We start from the raw sequence: 21,417 nt of genomic DNA, 5'->3' as shown, positions 1-21,417 counted from the left end.
AGAGTAGCTGAATCTTACTAGATTATAAGGGGCGTTGTTTAATTATTTATGCGACCCCAGTCGGGCGAAATGGCAACGAGGTAAAAGTATACAGTGTGTCATGGCATAGCGCAAATATTTATGATAAGCTAAATAAATAGTATTATAAAAAAATGGAACAGGGTGATATTTTACATAGCGAAAAATCTTTTAATAAGGATATAAGCAGGTGGTTTGATAGTAGAATTATATTTCACCATCACGTTAAAAACTATCATGTATATACAAATACACTTCCGTATTATTGTTGAGATCCATGACTCCCTCTACATCTCTATTTGATGATATCGTCCTTTTCTCATTAGTGCTTACGTTTCTAACGTTCCTATTTCGGCTCCTTGAAGTTGGTCTCCGTTATTCTTTTGGTAGTTATCGTTTCCACAACGTATCTCATTACAAATTTGATAGAGTTGTTCAATTTTCAAACACGCTTTTATTAGCTGTCTAAAAACAGCTTTAATAGTTCTCTTTTATAAGGATGGCGAGAAAAATAACACTAGTAACTATCATCGGAAAGACTATTTAGAATCATTTATTTATTGCCTTTTCTTTTTCAAAAAGCTCAACAGTAATGCCGCTATGTCTACTATTCTTAATGAATTATTATCTACCTCACTTAATGATAACTTTTATACTGCTGCATTTTTTTATGATTTCGCCAAAGTCTTCGATTGTGTTGTGTTCCTTTAAAATGGTTTGTAACTTATCTTGAATCTAGAAAACAACAGGTAAGAGCTAATGTCAAAGTATCAAGTAATTTACCAGTTGTCAGTGGTGTATCTCAGGGTTCAGTTTAAGGTGCAACTCTTTTTTAATATTCATCAATGATCTCACAAACTTACTAGTTAATGGTAAATTCACTTTATTTGCTGATGACACCAGTATAACCTGTAGTGGTCCTGATATACAAACTTTACATTCTACCATTGGCAAATATCTCTTTACTATCAAGTCCTGCTCTGACGCGAACGGACTCTGTTTAACCACTGAGAAAATTTAAGTTTTATCCTACAAGGAGTATTACAACCTATATAGTGATTTGGTACGATCCTGAAATTCAATCCACTTTATTGGTCTACACATAGACGGTACCCCTACTTTAGATACTTTTGCGAAAAAATAATTAAAAGTGGCAAATAAATTCAATAATAATAATAATAATAATAATAATATATACTTCTCTGTCATTGATGGGTATTTATACAAATCCTCAGTTCTTCGTTAGTCTTCTCCAAAGTTCTTCACTTGTTTTTATTCCCCCAAAAATCTTCCTCAATATCTTCCTTTCCCATATAACTAGTTTTGTTTCTTTAGCATTTGTTGTTTCACTTCACGTCTTTTTCATTTTGGATCCTCGATTGTATCCGTTTCACTCATTTTATTACAATATCGCACAAACAAAAACAACCTAGATCAACTCGAAGGTTATATTTTTCCTATTGGTACATATTTGAATTTTTTTCTAATAACTCTTGTTTTTTTCCAAGTTTAAGTGAGTCAGGTCTAATATTTTTGGGATTTGGACAAATAACACTTACAGCTTCCAGAATCTGTAAAAACCTTGACATATACAGAAAATGGTGCCGAATTTCAGTATCTAAAAACTTCGAAAACTTAATTTTTCCAATCGGCAACCCCCATTTTCCTCTTTAACATTGGATTCTACGCTTTAAATTAAGGGTACTTCGTTAGCAAATTCATATATCTCAAATTAACGTTTTTTCTAGAAACTTTTAAGAAACTGAAATCTTCATGGTTTTTAATTGTCGGTTGTCTGGAGCGACCAAAAAAAGCTAACATATCAAAAAACAAAGAAACAATGAACAGCTTGACATTTATGCGTTGCAAAAGTATTCATCATGTCCCGTTTAGAGTTTATTAAAGAAGATTATTTGAATTTGCTGGTAATATACGGGGAATGTGATAGGGTTATTAAACGAGCTCGCGATACTTTCCGTTTGCGATATCCGGAAAGACCACGACCCATCCCTGTTACACTTCGCCACTCATTCATAATTGTAAAACCCACAGTCAGTTTGTTGCACCATACAGCGAATTGAAACCTATCGCAGACAATGAAGCCAATGAATTTACAGTCTTGGGATACTTCAGAGCATATCATGAAATTTCATTACCCGATACGGAAAGAGATTTGGAAATATCAGAGATAAGTATTCACAGAATTCTTAAAAAACACAAGTTCCATCCGTATTCAATCTTGAAGCCAGGAGACGATCAAAGAAGAATTGATATTGTGCATAGGATATTTAATGACCGAACCTATGTCGGGAAATTTTGAATGAGTATAGTGTAAAATTTCACAACTAAGAGTTATGCAGAACGTTTTCTTCTTACTAAAATATCATGCAGGTTGGGCATTTGTTCTTGCTTCTTTAGAGCAAATTTTATTTATTCTCTTGACAATAAAAATCTTACACTATAATCACCATGAACTTATCAGGCAAGCGGCATCTAGTAAATATTTACCTTCACTCAAACTACGCTGCTCATCATAATTACATATAGAAATCCGTGTTCATTATTAGTATCACATATGTTGTAGTAGATGGCACTAGTACCTAGTTATATAAACAAAAATATGTTTCTTATAACTTGAGGTAGGGTAGTAAGTATTTAATAGAAAAACAATTGAAAAAATCTTTTTTTAAATCGCAAACTTTATGCTCCTATTGATAGGATAACAAGTACTCATGTTACTTATATCTGTACTCGAGAGCTACAAGAAGTCACATATAATCAACTCCACAGAAAACTCAAAACAATTGTGCAGCAATGCAAAGCAATGGTATCATTAACATTGGACTTACGTTATTGTGACTCGAAAGGCAAATCTAATATTTGGACCACGAGGTATAGATTCGTACGTAATGTTGAAAGAACAGCATCAATTTAGGGGACAAATATTTCGGGCTGCTTTTCAAGAAGTACTCATTTTAATACATACACAGGAAGTTTTGTTGCTAATGACAACTCGAAAAAAATATATTGGGACCCATAGAATTAAATAGGAGTTTAATGAAATTTTATAATACCTCAAACGTTTTCAACTCACTAATATCGAGAAATTTAAGAAATAATTTGCATGAAAAACATCTGATGTTAGTAAATCCGCAACATGCCATTCGACTTGTTACGTTTTTCTTCCAATATTTTGAAAATTTCTTTGTTCACGTATTCAAGAGACTGAACGAATATGGAAAAATATGGGATAGAAAGCAGTGATATTAACGAGAAGCTATTTTTTCCCTATTTCCTATCAAAGTCAATAGATAGACATTTAGAATATTATATGGATAACTTTAAAGTTGTAGCTTTAATTAAAAAAAGCAGCATCCCGTTAACATCTATGCTTTTTCCCTATTTTTTTCATACTTGATCAGTCTCTTCAATACGTGAACAAGGAATATTCAAAATGTGGATAGAGGTTTCGTCCTGTATGCAACGAAATTTGCACGTCGCATTATCTATTAAGTTTAGCATCTTCAGGTGTCCATTGAGGCGACAGTGCCCCGATAGGACTCCTGTTAGCATTCGTAGGTTGTTCTTTCTGTTGTTTCAGGACACTCTTTACCTGTTTCAGACCCCTTAGATTATACTAGTAATTGGTTTTACCCCAATCTACCCTCTTTCCATTGCTTTTTCTATTGTTCAGTAACTGATACCGCAGAAGGATTCAAGTCGTATGAAGGATTTGTCTGCCCCTACTTTAGCAAGTCTGTCAGCTATTTCGTTTCCCTACACTTCTTTGCAGGGTATATTAAATTTTCTTGTACGTTTAACTTATCCAGGCATTCCCAAACTAGTTTTGAAACGACTTTAAGGAAAATAAAGTTTATAATTTCCGGCTATGCAACGACTACTTCACTATATACTTCGAAATAAAACTTAAATTATGTTAATATAGATGCAATATCTTATTATCAATATTTTGTTAACGACAAAAAATTCTGACTCAAGCGCGCTTAATCATCTTTTAGTTATAAATAATTTATAACATACAATCGACAATAACGTAAATTTAAATATCGATACATATTGATTATAAATATTCGAAATATTTAGTATAGGCCGATATTTCCTCAATTCTTTAAAGCACACGTGGGAAATAAGGACAATAAGTCTAATGTTGGAAATTATATACCATCAACATTAATATTAGAAAATTATCCTGAAAGGGGCCTAGACGTTCTTTCCTTCACAGACCAAAATGAATATTCTCTATTCAGTTGTTAAATACGAGTATTGTAGTTGTAAAGTTATAATTAAGTCCCTAGGGACCAGTGATACCGGTCCTCCAAAAAATGTCTATATTCTAAATTTTAAACCGCTTAGGATAGGTTACGTTAGTCATATTAATAAGTTGTACGCCGAGCTGAACATCAGCAACAAAGCTGAAAGTGGATGCTCATTGATATATCAGACACCAGCGGATTTACTAAGAGCTTGAACAAAGGTATAAATCATGGAGAATACCTCCAAAAGAAAATTCCAAGAGTGAAAGATTCACCTCAGCATCTAAAGCCGAGAAAACGTCCGAACCACAACTAGCGGACAAAAAAACAGTAAGAGGGGGCCACCTATCAGAGGGTGTGCAAACCTGAGACAACACTAGCAAATAAATTCACTATCTCACGTCATTTTTTGTTATAATAAGTCGTCTAAGAATTTCCCTTTTCTGGTAATTCTGAAAAGAACAAGCCCAACTAGATCGTCAACATAGAAAAAAAGTGTATGATGCTACCCTTAAATAGAGAAAAGAATAATCGGAGATTTCCACTAAATCTATGGAAGTGAGATAAAAAGAAAAGAGATGAAGATACCACCCCATCGTAACACATATAAATAGTAGAGGTGGATTGTACTAGGTACGATTTAATGGAATGAGACTGGCGGCAATGGAATGAGCATATTAACGTGTGGAAAAAAACAAGCATCCACCCTCAGATTTAGATAGGAAATTAACAGGAAAGAATAAGACAACCCAGAAGATGAAAAGATTATTTTTAAGCTATCTATTAGGAAATAATACAAATATAAGTGAACTTCAACACAGTTTTTGGGTTTATAAAAAAACTAATGGAAAAAATATTCGTACAATATTTACCTGGGCTATCTCATCACATAAATTATATCAAAATATTTATGTATATATATATATATATATATATATATATATATATATATATATATATATATATATATATATATATATATATATGGGATAGATATTAAGGTACAAACATTTAAATTACAGTCAAAATGTTCCTGCTAAGGCCCTTTTTTATATTTGCAGTTATAACGTAAGTTATTTTAAATATCCCAGTGTAACAACAACTTTATCAACTCTGTTTTTATTTTTGTATATATTGTATAAATTCACACTGGTTACCCAGATTATTGATATATTTCGTTGTTCTTTTTAATTATATAAATTCGCTTTTAAAAAACTTTTAAAATAGCTTTGACTCTTGCAATTACATACTTGTTAAACTGTTGGAATCTGTATTTGCCTGGTCTCTCTATTTGTTCTGGGTTTTACCTTGCTCTGACTAGAATTAGTATCATTCGGTTATTTTTCTTTATGTAATCATTTCAAAAAATGTGTTCGTACTTTTTAATGTGTTTCTCATTATCTATTTGCACAATGTCATACGTTTTTAGTCTTCTCATTTCTCTTTTTACTGCTCTAGCTAGACCATAAATTTACCCCGTAATAATCCTCTCGAATAACCTCATTTTTTGAGTCTACTATTTCAGCATTATAATAGGTCATATCGTTACTTTATTCCCAAAAATTTGTTTAATAAATTTCAATTAAAATTATTAAGAAATCAGAATTCAGGATTGAAGTGGTTGATCCAAATTTCGTTTGTAGTTATGGGTCTATGCAAAAACTTTGATAATAAAGTCTGGGATGGTCAGAAACTTTTTAGAAAACCTTCGTTTATTCTGTAAATATTTACAGATAACACAGAATCCTGATGCCTAAAGATGGCAATGGATTCTTATAACTAAAAGAAAAATTGCCCAAATTCAGCAAGGAAAAAATTAGAGGGAATATTTGTTGGTCCACTATTGAAGGATACAAACTTTGAAGGGAAGTTGAATGAAAAAAGTCGCCTGGAAATTTTTAGTGAATATTGTCTAAAATTTCGTAGGAAATCATAAAACGGAAAATTACAAAGACTTAAACAATGAGTTTATAATTTGATACAAAGCTTTGGGATGTAATATGTGTTTAAAAATATTTATCCTGCACTCTTATCTGGATTTCTTCTCCGAGAATTTGGGTGCTGTGAGTGACGAAATAGGCGAAAGATTTCATCAGAATATAAAAGCGCCATAAAGGGAAAAAAGTCCAGGAATGCTTGAAGATTACTTTTGGAGACTTAGGGGATCTACCAGAAGCTGAGCATTCCCGAAAATCAAAGCGATGTCTTTTATATTAAGGAATATTTTGTGATTTTTATACTTTTCATAAAAATATATGTCACGAAGAAATGTGTTTTTCTGTTGATATATTATAGTTTGTTGACCATAGTACATTCAAAATTTGGTATAAGTTTTCGTGTGACAAAAGAAAGTTTAAATTTTGTGTATTTTAATTTCAACTTTACACATTATACGTTATTATACATTTTTTCAGATAAATATTAGGAAGTTTCAGTCTTTTCTATATATTTATGAACCTGTATCTTCACGATATACATTAACTTTGTCATCAACATCGTTCAATGGCTTATATAAATACAAAAAATCTTTATAAAAGTTGGAAAATCAAGTTAATTCATTTAAAATTTCTATTATTGTGTGCGATGTTATTGATTATATCATTTTTTATTGATATATGTGATATCATCAAAAGTGAGAAAGTATGCGAATAGCTGGAAAAAAAGTGAAGAGGTGAATAGAAAGTTCTGTCCAAATAGACAAACATACTAATGACTACTAAATTTAATAATTTAGTACTGGTATAAAGATTTAAATAAGATCGACAAATTATCAGGTTTGCATTTATACTCTATATATTTCAGAACTGTACCAGTAACAAAATCAGAAAATAAGTTAATTCCAAAGAGTTTTCCGTTTGGGGCATCAACATCCGCTTATCAAATAGAAGGAGCGTGGATTGAGGATGGAAAAGGTGAAAGTATATGGGACTACTATTTTCACAGTGGAAAAGGTAGTTCTTCTCTTACAAATGGCGATATTGCTTGCGACTCTTATCATAAATATAAAGAAGATATTCATTTAGCTGCGAATCTTGGACTTACGATGTTCAGATTTTCCATTTCGTGGCCAAGGTAAGTCATCGTTATAATTTTTTCTTCTTTTTTTGTTTTTCTTAATGATTTACCTTGATTATTGAAATATTCAATAAACTTATCTAAATTAAAGATAAATCATTAAGAAAGTCATGATTATATCGATCAATCGGCTATTGCGTATATATTTTCCTATCCATTTCTCTATATTTTCCGTGGAAAGTCATTTCCATTGAGTTCATACAAATTATTTGATTTTGACTCAATGACTCTTCCATTGCTTTAAATAATTTACCAACTTCGTATTAGTGCACCTAGATATTTACCTATATCTTTTGACTTGTTCAGTTTGTTTTCCTTGTATTTGAGTATAATGTTTTGCTTTTGCTTTTGCTATCATCATTTCCATTTTTAATATTTCTATATTTCCGATTTCGCTATTAATTAATACCAATTCATCCGTTGATATTCGTTGATTCCAATCTCCAAGTCTCTATATTGAATATTTTTATCTCATTGCTTTTTTTATTTTTTCATCTATTACTATTAAAAAAAGTAGTTTACTTAGTATACATCATTATTTAACATCTATCATTGTGGTAAATTCCCTCGATTCTATGTTTTTCGCTCGCTTGTACATTGCTTCAATCATTACTATTGTCTTCAGGTCTATATTCCGGTTTTCACGTTATCTACATACCCATATCTTCAACCTTAATTTGGTCAAAGGCTTTCTCCAAATGAATTTATTTATCTTAATTTATTAATCTCTCATTACTCGATTGTCTAATTGTAAATATTAAGTTGTTTCCGTTTTTTCCACTTCTATAGCCACACTTTGAGTCCTCTAAAGTGACTTCAATGTTATTTCTTATTTTTCCCCATTCTTCGGATTATTATCGGAGCTTCTGCAACTTCTTTTGTCCCAACTTTTATATATAGGTAGTATAATTCCTTCTTCTTGTTGTTCTACTTCTTGGAGATCTGTAGATCTGTTAATTCTGAAGCTGCCTCTGCATCTTCTCCTCTCCTGAGAGGTGGATTGCCAACTATCTTTCCACCTTTTAGGTGGTCTCCCGTGACACCTTGAGCCGGGCGGGTTGTTTTCTAGGACTATTCTCGGAAGTCTGTATAAGTTTAATTCCTAAGTTCCAATATTCTGGTATTTTTTCCTGTTGCATTATCTTGTTAAGTAATTCTGTTAGTTTATTCATTCCCTTTTCTTTCATATATTTCATCAATACAGCAGCTTTTCCTATCTCTTGTTCTTATTGCTTTTACTACTTCTTTCGTTTTTGAAAACCTTATTACTGCTTATTTCTATCGTCTCATCCTCAATATCTTCATTTTTATTTTCCTGAAAATATTCCGTCCTTTCTAGTACTTTATCTTTTTCCGTAATTATATTCAGTTCGTTGTCTTTTATATCCACCATATTTCACTCATTTTTCATTCATAATTGTTTTTATTTTAAATTTATTTATTTTTATTGTATTGTACATAGTTTTTGGTATACATGTTGAGTACATGGAAATTTTAACAAATTTAAATTAGTCTGTGAGAAATGATTATTTGTTCGTGCAGTGAATATTGTTTAATTACCATAAATTTTACGTAAAAATTTTCCACTCCGGTGATTATCACGGTGGTATAATTTTAGATATACTTTAATAAACTGATCTATACGTATACATATGGATTTGAAAAATATGCTAACACCTATATTTGTTACACATTTAATTGAATGAATGATTAAATGTTTCATTAAACATTTATCTCATGTCTATAATAATACCGTATTATCGTTCATGAAATAAAACTGTGTATTATTTCTGTACATGAAGCTATGGACAACTTTATTATTTCCATGAATCATACTCCTCACAATACTCAAACTAATCAATGAACAAATCTGAACATACTGTCTGTTATCGTAAAATATAGTTGGACCTAATTAACTAGCCAATTGCCCACAATTGTTATTACTACAAATGCTTCTCTGATATATTCAAACATATGAGAATCACAAGGTAATAAATCTGGATTTTAAGGTAAATGATACAAGTGTTTTCCAGTATATTTCCACCAGCCTCTACCGCTGTATGGAGCGTGGAGTAACATCTCGCAGAGAGAAAAATCTTGTCATTTGCGTAAATTAACTGATCTAGAGACAACAATAAAAAACCCCTCTAATTCTAAAAAAAAACTGTTGATACATTCCTCGCGGATAGCAAATAGTGGGCATTGTTCAAGTATGTTTTGGCATGAATTTAAGAATCGTAAAATCCGCGTGGGAAGAAAAAGTCCGTACCTACGATTTTTTTAACTTTAATTATTTACACTTTACTCTATGAAACAATGTGCTATTACACTATAATTAAATACTCGGGTTGCTTTCCTAATTTTCGTTTTTAATTGCTATAAATATTGAAAAAGTGAATCTTGCGTTTGTGGGAGTTTGCTCAAGATTCTCTTTTTAAATTCTTCATGTGTAATTGCTTCCCAACCTTCAGAATATACGTTTCGGTTCCAATTTCGTCAAAACGTTCAATTGCCCTCAGTTGAAGCACAATAGGATTGTTCCTAGACTTCTCATTAAACGGAATATGCATCTCTGCAAAAGCTCCCACAACGTCCTTTGCATAATGAGCAGTTGCCATATCTGGTCAAAACACAAAATTTCTTTCAGAGTACTTTTTTTTGTATGTGCTGCATTAATCTAGATCCAACACATTCTTCTTCATATATTTCGGCGGTTACAGAATTTCCAAGAGGGCAGAGGTGTGCTAAATAACGACCATCAGAAGATATCACCAACCATACCAACAATTTCGAGTTGAACTTTTTCTTCTTCTGAAATACACTAAATTTACATCCTCGCCTTCATGATAATAATAAGTCTTATTACTCGCCATTTGACTGTCAAAAATAAAATGTGACTCATCGTCGATAATGATTTCCAAACCTTTAGCGGGATAAAACTCGTTGTCATTGAAACTTCTAAGTTTTGATTTTTGTTCCATTTGTTGCTTCTCAGGAACTCTGACACAAACATATATTTCTGATCGATTTTCCATTTTTGCAAACTGACTCCCAGTTTCCGTGAGCCGCTTTAACTAAAGCATATCTTTGGGTTTTTTTTTGCTTTTATGCCTGATCCTGATTTTCTTTCAAACTGTTTCCTGCTTCAATTCCTCGAATGGTATCTTAAATTTTTTCTTTGGCTATTCTCATTATATTTTCGATACTTGAAACTAAACTTCTAAAAGAGACGTAATTTTTATACTTGAGACATTTGATAACCAATTTACGAGAACATTCTTAATCAAAATTTTATCTGCCAAGCTATCTAAAAATGTACCGATTTTTTGTCCCCATTGGCGTTTCGTTAATGGTTAATGGTGATTAGGTGATGTTTAGATATTGAAAATGTGATAACTAGAAATTTTGCAATAGAAGTGAATTATTTAAACAATGAGAGCTACATTTCTACAGGTCTGTATTATTGAACATATTTCAATCAAATTTCTTTATAGAATTTTACCAAATGGCAATCCTAACGAAATCAATCAGAAAGGTATTGATCATTATCGGAGCGTTATAGAAGAAATGCTGAAATACAACTTAACTCCAGTTGCAACTCTGTACCACTGGGATTTACCACAACATCTTTTCGAAAAGGGTTATCATTGGACTAACCCGGAAGTAGTTCCTTATTTTGTTGACTATGCTCGAATTGTTATTAAAAGTTTACCAAAAGTTGGAATTTGGATTACATTAAATGAACCCAGACTTTTATGTCGCTTAGGATATGGCGTTGGGGTTAACGCGCCCAGTATAAGCAGAGATGGAATAGATGATTACTTATGTGCATATACAACAATTAAAGCACACGCTGCTGTTTATCACATGTACAAGGCAGAGTTTCCAGATTATACAGGTAAGTGAAAATGTTCGGTTCAGTCACTAAAATGATCTTTTATAGCCTCATCCGTAGGATTTTTATCACCATATTTGAGACCTCAATGGGAATGGGCGATATCTACGATTGAGATAAGTTCATCTATATCCTTATTTACCTTTTAGAGGCTCAGATATTTTTAATAGCACTCATTTAAAAAATATTGACGATATATTGTTTCATAATCAGCAGTGGACAATCCACAAATTAACCGATTATAAATAGATATTTATTTGAACTAATACTTAATGGAAATTTTATTAAATTTTTATTAAAGCACGAATAAAAATTACTATAAGAATTTGAGAAACTGCTATAATCTGGTATTTTTGTCACAACTAAATAGACTAAAACGACAGTAGCCTACAAAGCTTTTGTCGGCTTTTGTTGATTATAGAAAGGTTGTGTCTGTGTGGTCATATAGACGCGTTTTCAAAATTAATAACCATTCACGTTCACGCTTCAAGAAACTCACTTATGTAATATCTGCGTGAGAACGCGATTTACGAAACTATGTTTATCAAATTTCAACAACAATTTTCGAACTAGCCGCTACCAAATCGTTTAACAATGTGGGAAACGTACCAGAAATTCTTAACAATGGACTCTGTTACCGACGCGCCGCGTTCTGGACAACCGATATGTGTAATAACTAACGAATATATGGAAACAGTGACGCTGGTGTTATTTGAGCATCCGAACCAATCTGTAGTGCGGTTATATTCCATCGTTTTTTACGAAGAATTCTGAAACGCATGCCATCCACGTCTCCTCCACACACTTTATGAGGATGATTTCGATCACAAACTTGATTTTGATTTTGAGAGTGTTATCTCGGATGCAGTCAGGATGATCGGCAGTTTCATCATTTCATTTTGTGGTCGGATAGAGAAACCTTCAAGCTGAATGGTATAACTGCATGTACTGGAATGACTACCCAACACCCGCGAACAACCGTTATTTAATGCAAGATGCAGTTTTGTCGCACAATGAGTTATGTGTACAGGAGTATCTTGACGTTCATTTTGGAGAATGGATAGGCAGACGAAGATTCGTTAAGTAGCCCGCACCGCCATGTGAACATGTGATTTTTTTCTGTGGGACCTTCTCAACGACCGCTTTTCTGCAAGAGGACCACGTAACTCCCGACTTCCTAACTGCTATTAAAGAAGAATTTGAAACTCTTCGCGGATACCTTGACATGCTTCGTCGGACCTGCCTCTCCGTTGAGAAACGTTGCCGTAAATGTATTGATCAATATGGACATCAATTTAAATACACCAGCCTCCCTCCTAATGGCCACGTATGCAGGCCCGAGGAGGGCGGCCGTTGACCCCACTTTTTATCTTCAAGCAATCGCGACACTCCACTTGTAAAATTGCCTATTACAAATCATTTTCTTTTTCTCAGATTTTTAAATTATTTTTCCACTTAAAAAATATTTTTAATTAATCAACACTAGAAACTTTCCACTCTTGTCAAAACTTTACAAGTCATCCATCTGCTCATTTCAACCCTTCGACTAATTCTGATCGAAAATTTCGAGTTATTTCTAGATAATTTTCCTCAATTAAACAATTATATAACTAACGAGTCTTCCTTCTTTTTGATAAATATGCCGAACTCTTCTGATATTTTGTATTCATTTGCTCAATGCCGAAATAAGATATTGATATATAGGAGCAACTCATTTCAGCCGCTAGTTTCTAAAAGCATTGGTACTCCATTTCGAAAGAAAAACGCATATAATATCATTCAAATAGTTTATTTCAATTTTTAGAAAGGATCCAACTAATTTTTATTGATTACTTTTCAGCAAAAATGTCAATATCCCCAGAATGTGAATGGATAACACCATATAGCAACTCGATAGAAGATAGAGAAGCAGCAAATAGGCAGATGCAGTTTCAGGTAATGATAATTTGTGCATGTCGATATATAAGTAAATGAAAAATAGTTTTAACAATTGAAAAACTCTAAAAGCAAACTAAACTGAAAATTAGAAAATAATGAAGTTATTATTAAGATCCAAACAAGTGTTTTATACAAGTTTGGCGTCGCTAACTTTTACTACAGTGCTCTTGCCAATGTTTGTCCAATAGTGTTATTTGGTAAGCTTGAGATCCTGTTGCAGCTCGATATCCGTACTACCATGTGCGGAAGCATCCACGGCGATGCTTTCTAAAACATCTTCCTCTGCTGATGAGAAAGCGAGTTTTCTCAAGTACATGATATCAAAACAGAGAGCTGAAATATTAAAAAGGGTTACAAGAAAAGTCAAAATAAAAAGTGGAATAATGAGGGAAGGACTTGGAACAGAATTGATAGAAAGTTCAGAGTGGTTTCGTCATTCAACAAGATGATTGATAATAGACGGGAAAAAATATGGCAATCGAAATAAAAACAATAAATTAATTACAAAGCAAGGATTAATGGGTGAAATTCATATAACAACAAAATAATGGACATCGATACTGTATTTAATCCTCAAATAATAGATTCATATGATTCTACAAGACTGTAAGATTCTTAATAATCAAGTTGTCGTTTCACATCAATTATCATTTATTTAGATTCAATTTAGTATTTATCAATTGTTTAGGTTATGTTCAGTATTTGAGACCTTTCAAGCTGAAGTATCCAAATCTTAGATCTCTGTTACTGTGTGCACCAATGTTAACGTATTTTCTTTGATGCTCTGTCTCATTTGTTTTTTTTTTGATGTATCTGGTGGAGTTACTGTGTTTTTATATTATTTTCACTGTCACTAGTACTAGCTATTTCATAAATTTTACAATAATTATTTCATATTCAAATGAAATACGAAAATTTAATGGTCAATTCCAATTCATGTTATTGGTGTTATTCTTCTTGAAAATTCACCTATTTGTTTTGACTGGTTGTGAAGATTTATAATTATAAAATCCATAATGAATAGTGTTCCTATATCAATATGTCACGAACATCTCAATAATTTCTGAGAGTCAGCACATGTATCCGTAAATGTCCCCAGTTTCATTCTAAACATTTTCTATCGGAGTCAAATCAATTCTGGCAGCAGATCCAACAAATTGTGTGATATGTACCTTGTCAAGGAAAACAGTAACCACCCAAGTAGTGTGAGACATTATCATGCCAAAAAGAATGCTTACTCATCATTCTATTTTGAATGGAGTATAACGAGCTTCAAAAGATATACTTTCATATGTCTCTCGAAAAGTGTGAGACAAGCATCGAAAAATAATATGCGATTATAATCCTCTATTGTGCATGGCAAGCGTTCGCGAGCAAAATTCCAACTTGTACTCCGATTTTCTTGGAAAGGGGCTCGGCTCACTGGCCGAGATGTCAATCGAATTGGATGAAGTCTGCTTTCACTATCAACATTTCTCACTTTTTGCTCATGTTTTCGAATAGAAAACGTCGTGCTAATAATGAGAAAGTGGTTATCTCTTGTATTACTTCCTGATCCTGAACCAACTTTTCGGGTATCTAGACCATTTTCAACGTAACGCTGAAATACTCGTTGAACACTATAGAAATGTGATGCAATAACAGCATTTATGTTATTTCGAGCATAAAATTTAATATCACAGTAAGAATACTATACTGTACTAAAAAAAAACAAATTATAGTAGACAGTAGATAACCACAGGATCAATATCATGATAAAGGTATTTAGGAATTTGGGCGAGGAACCCTTTTCCTCATATTCCTATCCAAACAACATAAAATAGTTTCTATGATTAAAATAATTGTATTAAGCTAATTAACTATATACACAGAAATTGAGAGAACAGCTGAGAAAAATTGGAAATAATTTTATACTCGGTAGTGTGGATAATAAAGCTGTAGAAAAAATTCGATATGCATTTATCTATAGAATAATTTTAATTTTTTGAAAATTGTTTTGATTCTAGATCTTTTTTAACAGAAAATTTAGTTTTTTGAAACTGATTTTCTATAAAAAGACATTTTAAATAAAGACGATTTATCAAGAAAACATGTAAAAAAGTCTTGAAACCCCAAAAATTTAGAAATGTTTTTATTACAGTGCGGTATGTACTATCAACCTATATTTAAAGGCGATTGGCCTGAAGTAGTGAAACAAAGAATACAACTCAGGAGCAAAATGGAAAATCTGTCCAAATCCAGACTTCCACAGTTTACGCAAGAAGAAATCGAATATATTAATGGGACCTACGATTTTCTGGGAGTTAATCATTATTATACATCAATTGTCAAAGATACTATAGAAGCTGCAGAAAGTGTTATTAGTTACAATGCGGACGTAAGGACTGAAGTTACTCTTGATGCCGTAAGTATTCCTATTCTTCTAGTCACTTGTCGTTCACTTCTGGACGAATAAATTTTTATGTTCATCTATTTTGAGCCTCTTGATCCTAAGTAGTTATTGAAACGAAACGAGCTGACTGATTCATTATATTATTACCAAAGATTAGAATTGTACAAAGTATAAAATTGTCATATGTTTACTCTACAAACTGGAAAACGAATCTGGCTTCTCAACCGTTTTCAACGCAAATTATAAACTCTGCTTGTCAGATCTGGCTAAAATGAGAATTTAATAAAAGTCATGGAATTTTAGGGAAATACAAACACTATTGTCATTTCGAGGATTCTCTTCGTATGATTGAAACAATTGTAGTTCTTCAAGACTTTTCAATTTGTATGCCATCCACCGATATTGTTGACTTCTAATTTTACTTTTAGGTTCATTATAGATCCTATTCTCGAGCCTTGTTGTCCTAGATTCAATTTTACTGAAGACGTTCTAATATTTCACGAATATAAAGCACAAGGAAGAGTTATATTCTGTACTTTATTTGATGAGGGCTGATAGCGTTTGAATATAACCTATGATGCTCAATTTTTTCTGCTGCTAATGAAAGGTGTTTAAATATAATAACCGCCAAAAATACTTCGGTACTCTAAACACTTTTACCAAAAAATATACTTAACACCCAAAAAAAAAGTTTAAAATTACAATAATCCTAGCTGCTTTAGTCAAGCCTGCACTTCAAATTGTATTCGAATTTAGTAAATTATCACCAAATCTTAGCAAGCAAATTAATGCGCTATTTCTGCCTAGATGAACCTCATTCATTGCCACAAAATGTTGGCACATTACCAAATTAAGTATAGTAATGTTATATTAAGCTTACAAGCCCCTCCCGCGGCACCCCATTGCAAGCGCCTCGCTCGCGCTCGCGCTCGCGCGGACATTCAGTCAGTTACGTGCGAGCACTTACGTTTATTAGGTGTGTTTTGTTTCTTCTCTGTAATGGCGAATGAAAACTCAGCGGGATCGAGTTCTTGTGTTCCGCTGGTGAGTTCTTCAACGGAATTAGTTGAAGACGATGATAAAATTACGGAGGTTTTCGAAAGAAAATTTACGACTATGAGGAGCGCAGAAGAATTCATCAAAAATGACGATATCTTGTCGATAGAAAAAATTCATATGACCGAAGACAAAAACGTTACTATCGTTGTAACAAAAGGAAGATTCGGACTTAAATTAAATGTTGCGATATTATTATTCCGTACTGAACCATAACACGATTATGAACATTGTGACTGGCAGTCAACTAGGCTAAATTAGGCAAAAGAAAAACTATTCGAACTGCGTTTGAAATCTGAATCTATAAAGAACTAAAGTAAAATTAATGGATTAGTTCAGCTGATTAAGTTACAGTTAAACAATTACAAAAAATTATTAAAAAAGTACGGGCCAGCAGTAATAAACTTGGGAGAGCTTGAATTATGGTTAGAAGAAAACTCTTAAATACCTGATGACGATCACAAAGTTTTTGCTTTGGCTAATGAAATTTGGAAATATGATTTTGATCACAACTTCCGGTTCATGTTAACTACGAAGTATTTAAGAAGCAGTTTTCACCTGTACGGCCGCATGCGAAAAAGAAGATGCAAACAAAAGTTGAGCAAGTGTGAAAAAAAAAGTCGCAAAGAGAAGTAATGTTGATGCTTTACAATGTTTTTCAACTCAGGATATATTTGAGACATTTTTGGACAAATGGAGAGCCGAAAATGATTTTAATACCTCTCTGGCATCGCTGGGGACTCGTGCTTCAAATAATGCTCAACAATAAAACAATAAAAGATGGTGGCACGCCTCGTCTTCGTAATCCTTCTTAGTAATTGCTTCTGAAATACTCAAGGACTGGTCTAATGAATACATAATTAATACTGAAAGACGGTTTACTCAAATGCCAGCAGTATCTATAAAGACGCGGACAGAAAGTTATCAATGGGCAAAACTGTCGAAGCAGGTGCCATTAAAGATAAACACTGAGCTAATTTGTTCATACTGGATTCCAGCTGTGTCAGATTTTGAGTGTAAAAATTATGAAACGTTATAGGAGACCTTTGGCGAATGGAAAAAACATTTTAGCGAGTGAGAATTAATGATGCCCCGAGAAAAAGCAAATTGGTTATACGGCACATGCAATTGCCACACGTTTCTCAAAGATTATATCCAATCATCTCGTTAGATTGGCAATTCGGCTTAAGCATGTCCAACCATCTTTATAGGCAAGAGCTATTCCGATTGGAATGAAACGCAGAAGAGAACGACCAGCCAAAATTATGAAAGAATTAATTGCGCAGTAGATTATTACAGAATACTGATTCTCCTGAAGAATTTTAAAATGATTATTACTAGTTTCACAAGGACCAATGATTTGTTACGATTATAATTTCACATTAAAATGCGGTTTTAATTTTGGTGATCATTTACTATTTGTGGCTATTACATCTAGTAGTAAGTTGAACTTAATGAAAATTGGTGTAGCTTCTTTGTCAAACTATTAGCAATAATATTGGTGAGCAATTTAGACAGGATATTTAATAAATTGGACAGATAGTTTAGACAAGTCGAGTCTGATGTCCAGGTGGTGAATTCAAATTTGCATATGAATACGTAATTCATTTTTAACGCAACAAATGGGTGTTTGAAAATTAGTTAAATGATGTTATGTCATCATTAGTATCGATTACTCAAATCATTCTTAAAGAACAATTCTACCAAAGTTTACGATAAAAATTATTTAACATTGAACAGTGAATAAAAATCAAATTAATACTATTAATATAAATAGTTTTTTCTATCATTTTCATTTTCTCAATAGAAATCAGTTATACCACATTCTCGTGGAATTATTAATATTCTTCGTTTCTTATGGCGTCATATATTAGTAAAATCTTTAAGATTGATTTAGAAGTTCCTCAACATTCTGTTTTGTATAGAAATCAAGTTAATTCTAGGCAATATTATGAAATATATTCTCTTGAATCGTGTATTGTGAAGACAGCGAGAAAGTATGCAGAATTTCGTGTCAATGAGTTGAATAGAAGTGAAAATTTGATTAGAGAATTTCATCCAAACAGACCAACCAACAGGGTGGGTTGAATGAAGTGTGGTAAGTGTAGGGATGAAGTTATATTTGACATCCACGACCGTCTTTTATTTCAATTACTATTTAGCTCTTGTCGATCAATCAAAATATATTTAATCGTTAACTAACTTGAAATTGTGCAATATTTATCGAATAATAAGGGGGGTTCTAAAGGAATCTACCATCTTTGCATTGTCCGTCGATTTAATGAATGATTTGCTCACAACTTCTCAAAAATTCCGTATACAATCTAATTTGATAATGGATTTAAAAAAATGGGTGCTTAAAATTGCTATTTAGTTATTCTGTTCATTTCAGGCGATTCCGCAAGGGATTTACAATGTTTTAAAATGGTTCGAAGAACAATATGGTCCAAACGATGTTATAATGACTGAAATAGGATTTGGATTACTTGACTCTGACAACAATATAAACGATACTGTGCGATCCGACTATTATGCAGTAAGTTAGAAATCGAGCACCTAATTAATATTTTCTCACGACCTGGAAGTAAGATGATTGATCTCATACGTTGGGAGATACTAAATTTCACCCATTTTGAACTTCGTTTCAGGCAAAATGGGAGGAATTTGATTAATTTGATTGTTAACATTTGATTACTTCAATCTTGAAACGTATTCTGCTGTATAGGGGTTGTTTTCGAACTCAACCTGAAGATGTCAGCATTTATCAATATAAGTTGGGAAATATATTTGCGCATATGTATTGTGTTTCTTTTTAAGAATGATATAAGTTGTTGTGAAAGACAATACGCTTACGTAAATGAAAGAGAAGTTGGACACTGTGTAGCGAGGCACTAAACCACTATTTATGACCGTAAAATTCTGGACAGTTGAATTAAAAGGTCACCCAATCAGTTGGACTCAACAAAAAAGGTCACCAAATTGTACTAGACTATTTTCGGATTAAGGTTAGAGATACAGAAGAGGCCTATGAGAATTTAAAAAGAGCATATTTGCCATATAGTGACTGCAGAATAATATATGCATAAAATGTCCGCACGTAGGCTGCCATTTTTGCTTTGAACCAAAAGAGTAATAGAATGCATTTTTCTCCGAGCTTATTAACACGGTTTAAGCAAAATGGGCCAGATTTTTTATGCTATTTCAAAACCGTACGTGAAACCTGGATCCACCACTTCACTACTAAAATGAAAAAAAAGTCAAGAATGTGGATTGCAAAGGGCGAATCTTCTTAGAAAAAGGTAAAGATTATTCTGTTAGCCAGAAAAGTGTCAGTTTCAGTTGGTCATGGTATTGTGATTATCGACTATCTACCGACAAAAAGAGAGTGTATTGTTTGATAATATAAATGAAGAAGTAACCAAAGATCAGCTGCATATGAATGACAACAAATAGTTTTTCAATCAGCACAAGCTGACCACCCACCATATTCACCAGATCTGGCCCTCAGCGACTTTGTCCTGTTTCTCAACTTTAAAGTTTCACTTGCATGAGAGGTATTTTCATCAGACGGGGAGGTTATTGCATATATAAACGCTTATTTTGAGAGAAAAGAGGGTAATTACTATTTGGAAAGTTTAAGAAGGCTAAAACATCACTGTACCAAATGTATATACGGAGACTGTAGGGTTTTTCGCAAACTATAATCTGAGGTCACGTAATCATTTATCAACTGATTGTGGATCCTAACCTAAAACCAGATTTGGATAACAATTTCGTAGCGCTCAATATTCGGAAAGTGTAAATTTAAAACATAATCTACGAGAAATTTTGATTTTCATTACTTTTTTATGCGTTAATCGTTCCGTGATATTTATTTAGTTGTATAATAGAATCTAAAGGTTTAACAACCCGTGAACTGATCGCATTTATCCATTGGTCTACCAGGGTAGACTACGACCCGAATAACTCGATCAGTTTCCGAACAATAATGAACGTGATCCGTGCTCGTTTCCAAACAGATGGGTAATTGGATATTGGGTTAACCCAATCATAGTTTCCGAGAAGTATTTATGTTGATAAATAAAAAATTTATGGAAAAAAATGTCTTGCGTCTTTTTAAGAAAACTCCCAGCATTCCATATATTGTAATATCCGCATCTGCTGAAGTATGATGACAACAATGGCTATTATACTTTTATCGCTCTGTCCCGAAACCTGTGTGTATTTGTTTACTGAAAAGTAATAAAGAATAATTAGCAGAATGATTATCTACATTCTTGGGATTCACGAGTCATGCGGGTAGCATTTTTCTTCCTATGATGCGAGCGCCATATAGCGGTTAGATACTTGACGTCGGCCATATTGTTGATGCTTTTTTCGTAAACAAACCAGGGCGATCATAACACCATACCTTTGTCTTTCAATTCTTTTAAGGAATGACTGAAACAACAACCAGTGAAATGCAAACCTTGCCAAACACTATCACACGCTCCCAGGCAGCACTTTTACACGATAAGGAAATACAAGTTAGAGGTGAGGACATTGTGAGCTTCTAAACTCTTGTAATTCTTCATAGCTTCTTAGGTCGTAAAGTTCGTGCGAAAAACTAGGTACTCCAATCTGTCTAAATTGGTCACGCGTGGCTACTGGTCTTTATCTTCCTCCATATCTTCTTACCGCAGCTCAAACCACACTCCTGAACTTTCTTCGTATAGTGCTCACGGTCATGATTAGTCAATTTAGTCACTAGCCATGTTCCGATATGTCCT

General features: G+C 32.9%; 1 protein-coding gene across 1 annotated transcript; it reads left to right on the top strand.

Annotated features, from left to right (window-relative positions):
* Window positions 1–69: 69 nt before the first annotated feature.
* Window positions 70–19,543, top strand: LOC130445186 (myrosinase 1-like). Its single transcript, XM_056780725.1, has 7 exons — window positions 70–80; window positions 7,095–7,364; window positions 10,862–11,265; window positions 13,103–13,197; window positions 15,341–15,604; window positions 19,041–19,184; window positions 19,466–19,543. The coding sequence occupies exons 1-7, from the start codon at window positions 70–72 to the stop codon at window positions 19,541–19,543; spliced, it is 1,266 nt and encodes a 421-aa protein (XP_056636703.1).
* Window positions 19,544–21,417: the final 1,874 nt, after the last annotated feature.

Source organism: Diorhabda sublineata, chromosome 6 (genome assembly GCF_026230105.1).
Source record: "Diorhabda sublineata isolate icDioSubl1.1 chromosome 6, icDioSubl1.1, whole genome shotgun sequence".
Taxonomy (NCBI): domain Eukaryota; kingdom Metazoa; phylum Arthropoda; class Insecta; order Coleoptera; family Chrysomelidae; genus Diorhabda; species Diorhabda sublineata.
The sequence above is the reverse complement of the archived record's forward strand: the minus strand, read 5'-3'. Positions and strand labels throughout refer to the sequence as shown.

Excerpts from the sequence above, each read along its gene's own strand:
- LOC130445186 (XM_056780725.1), top strand. Across the intron at positions 11,266-13,102 it reads AGAGTTTCCAGATTATACAG|CAAAAATGTCAATATCCCCA; the intron begins GTAAGTGAAAAT and ends ATTACTTTTCAG. Across the intron at positions 19,185-19,465 it reads TGCGATCCGACTATTATGCA|AATGATATAAGTTGTTGTGA; the intron begins GTAAGTTAGAAA and ends TTTCTTTTTAAG.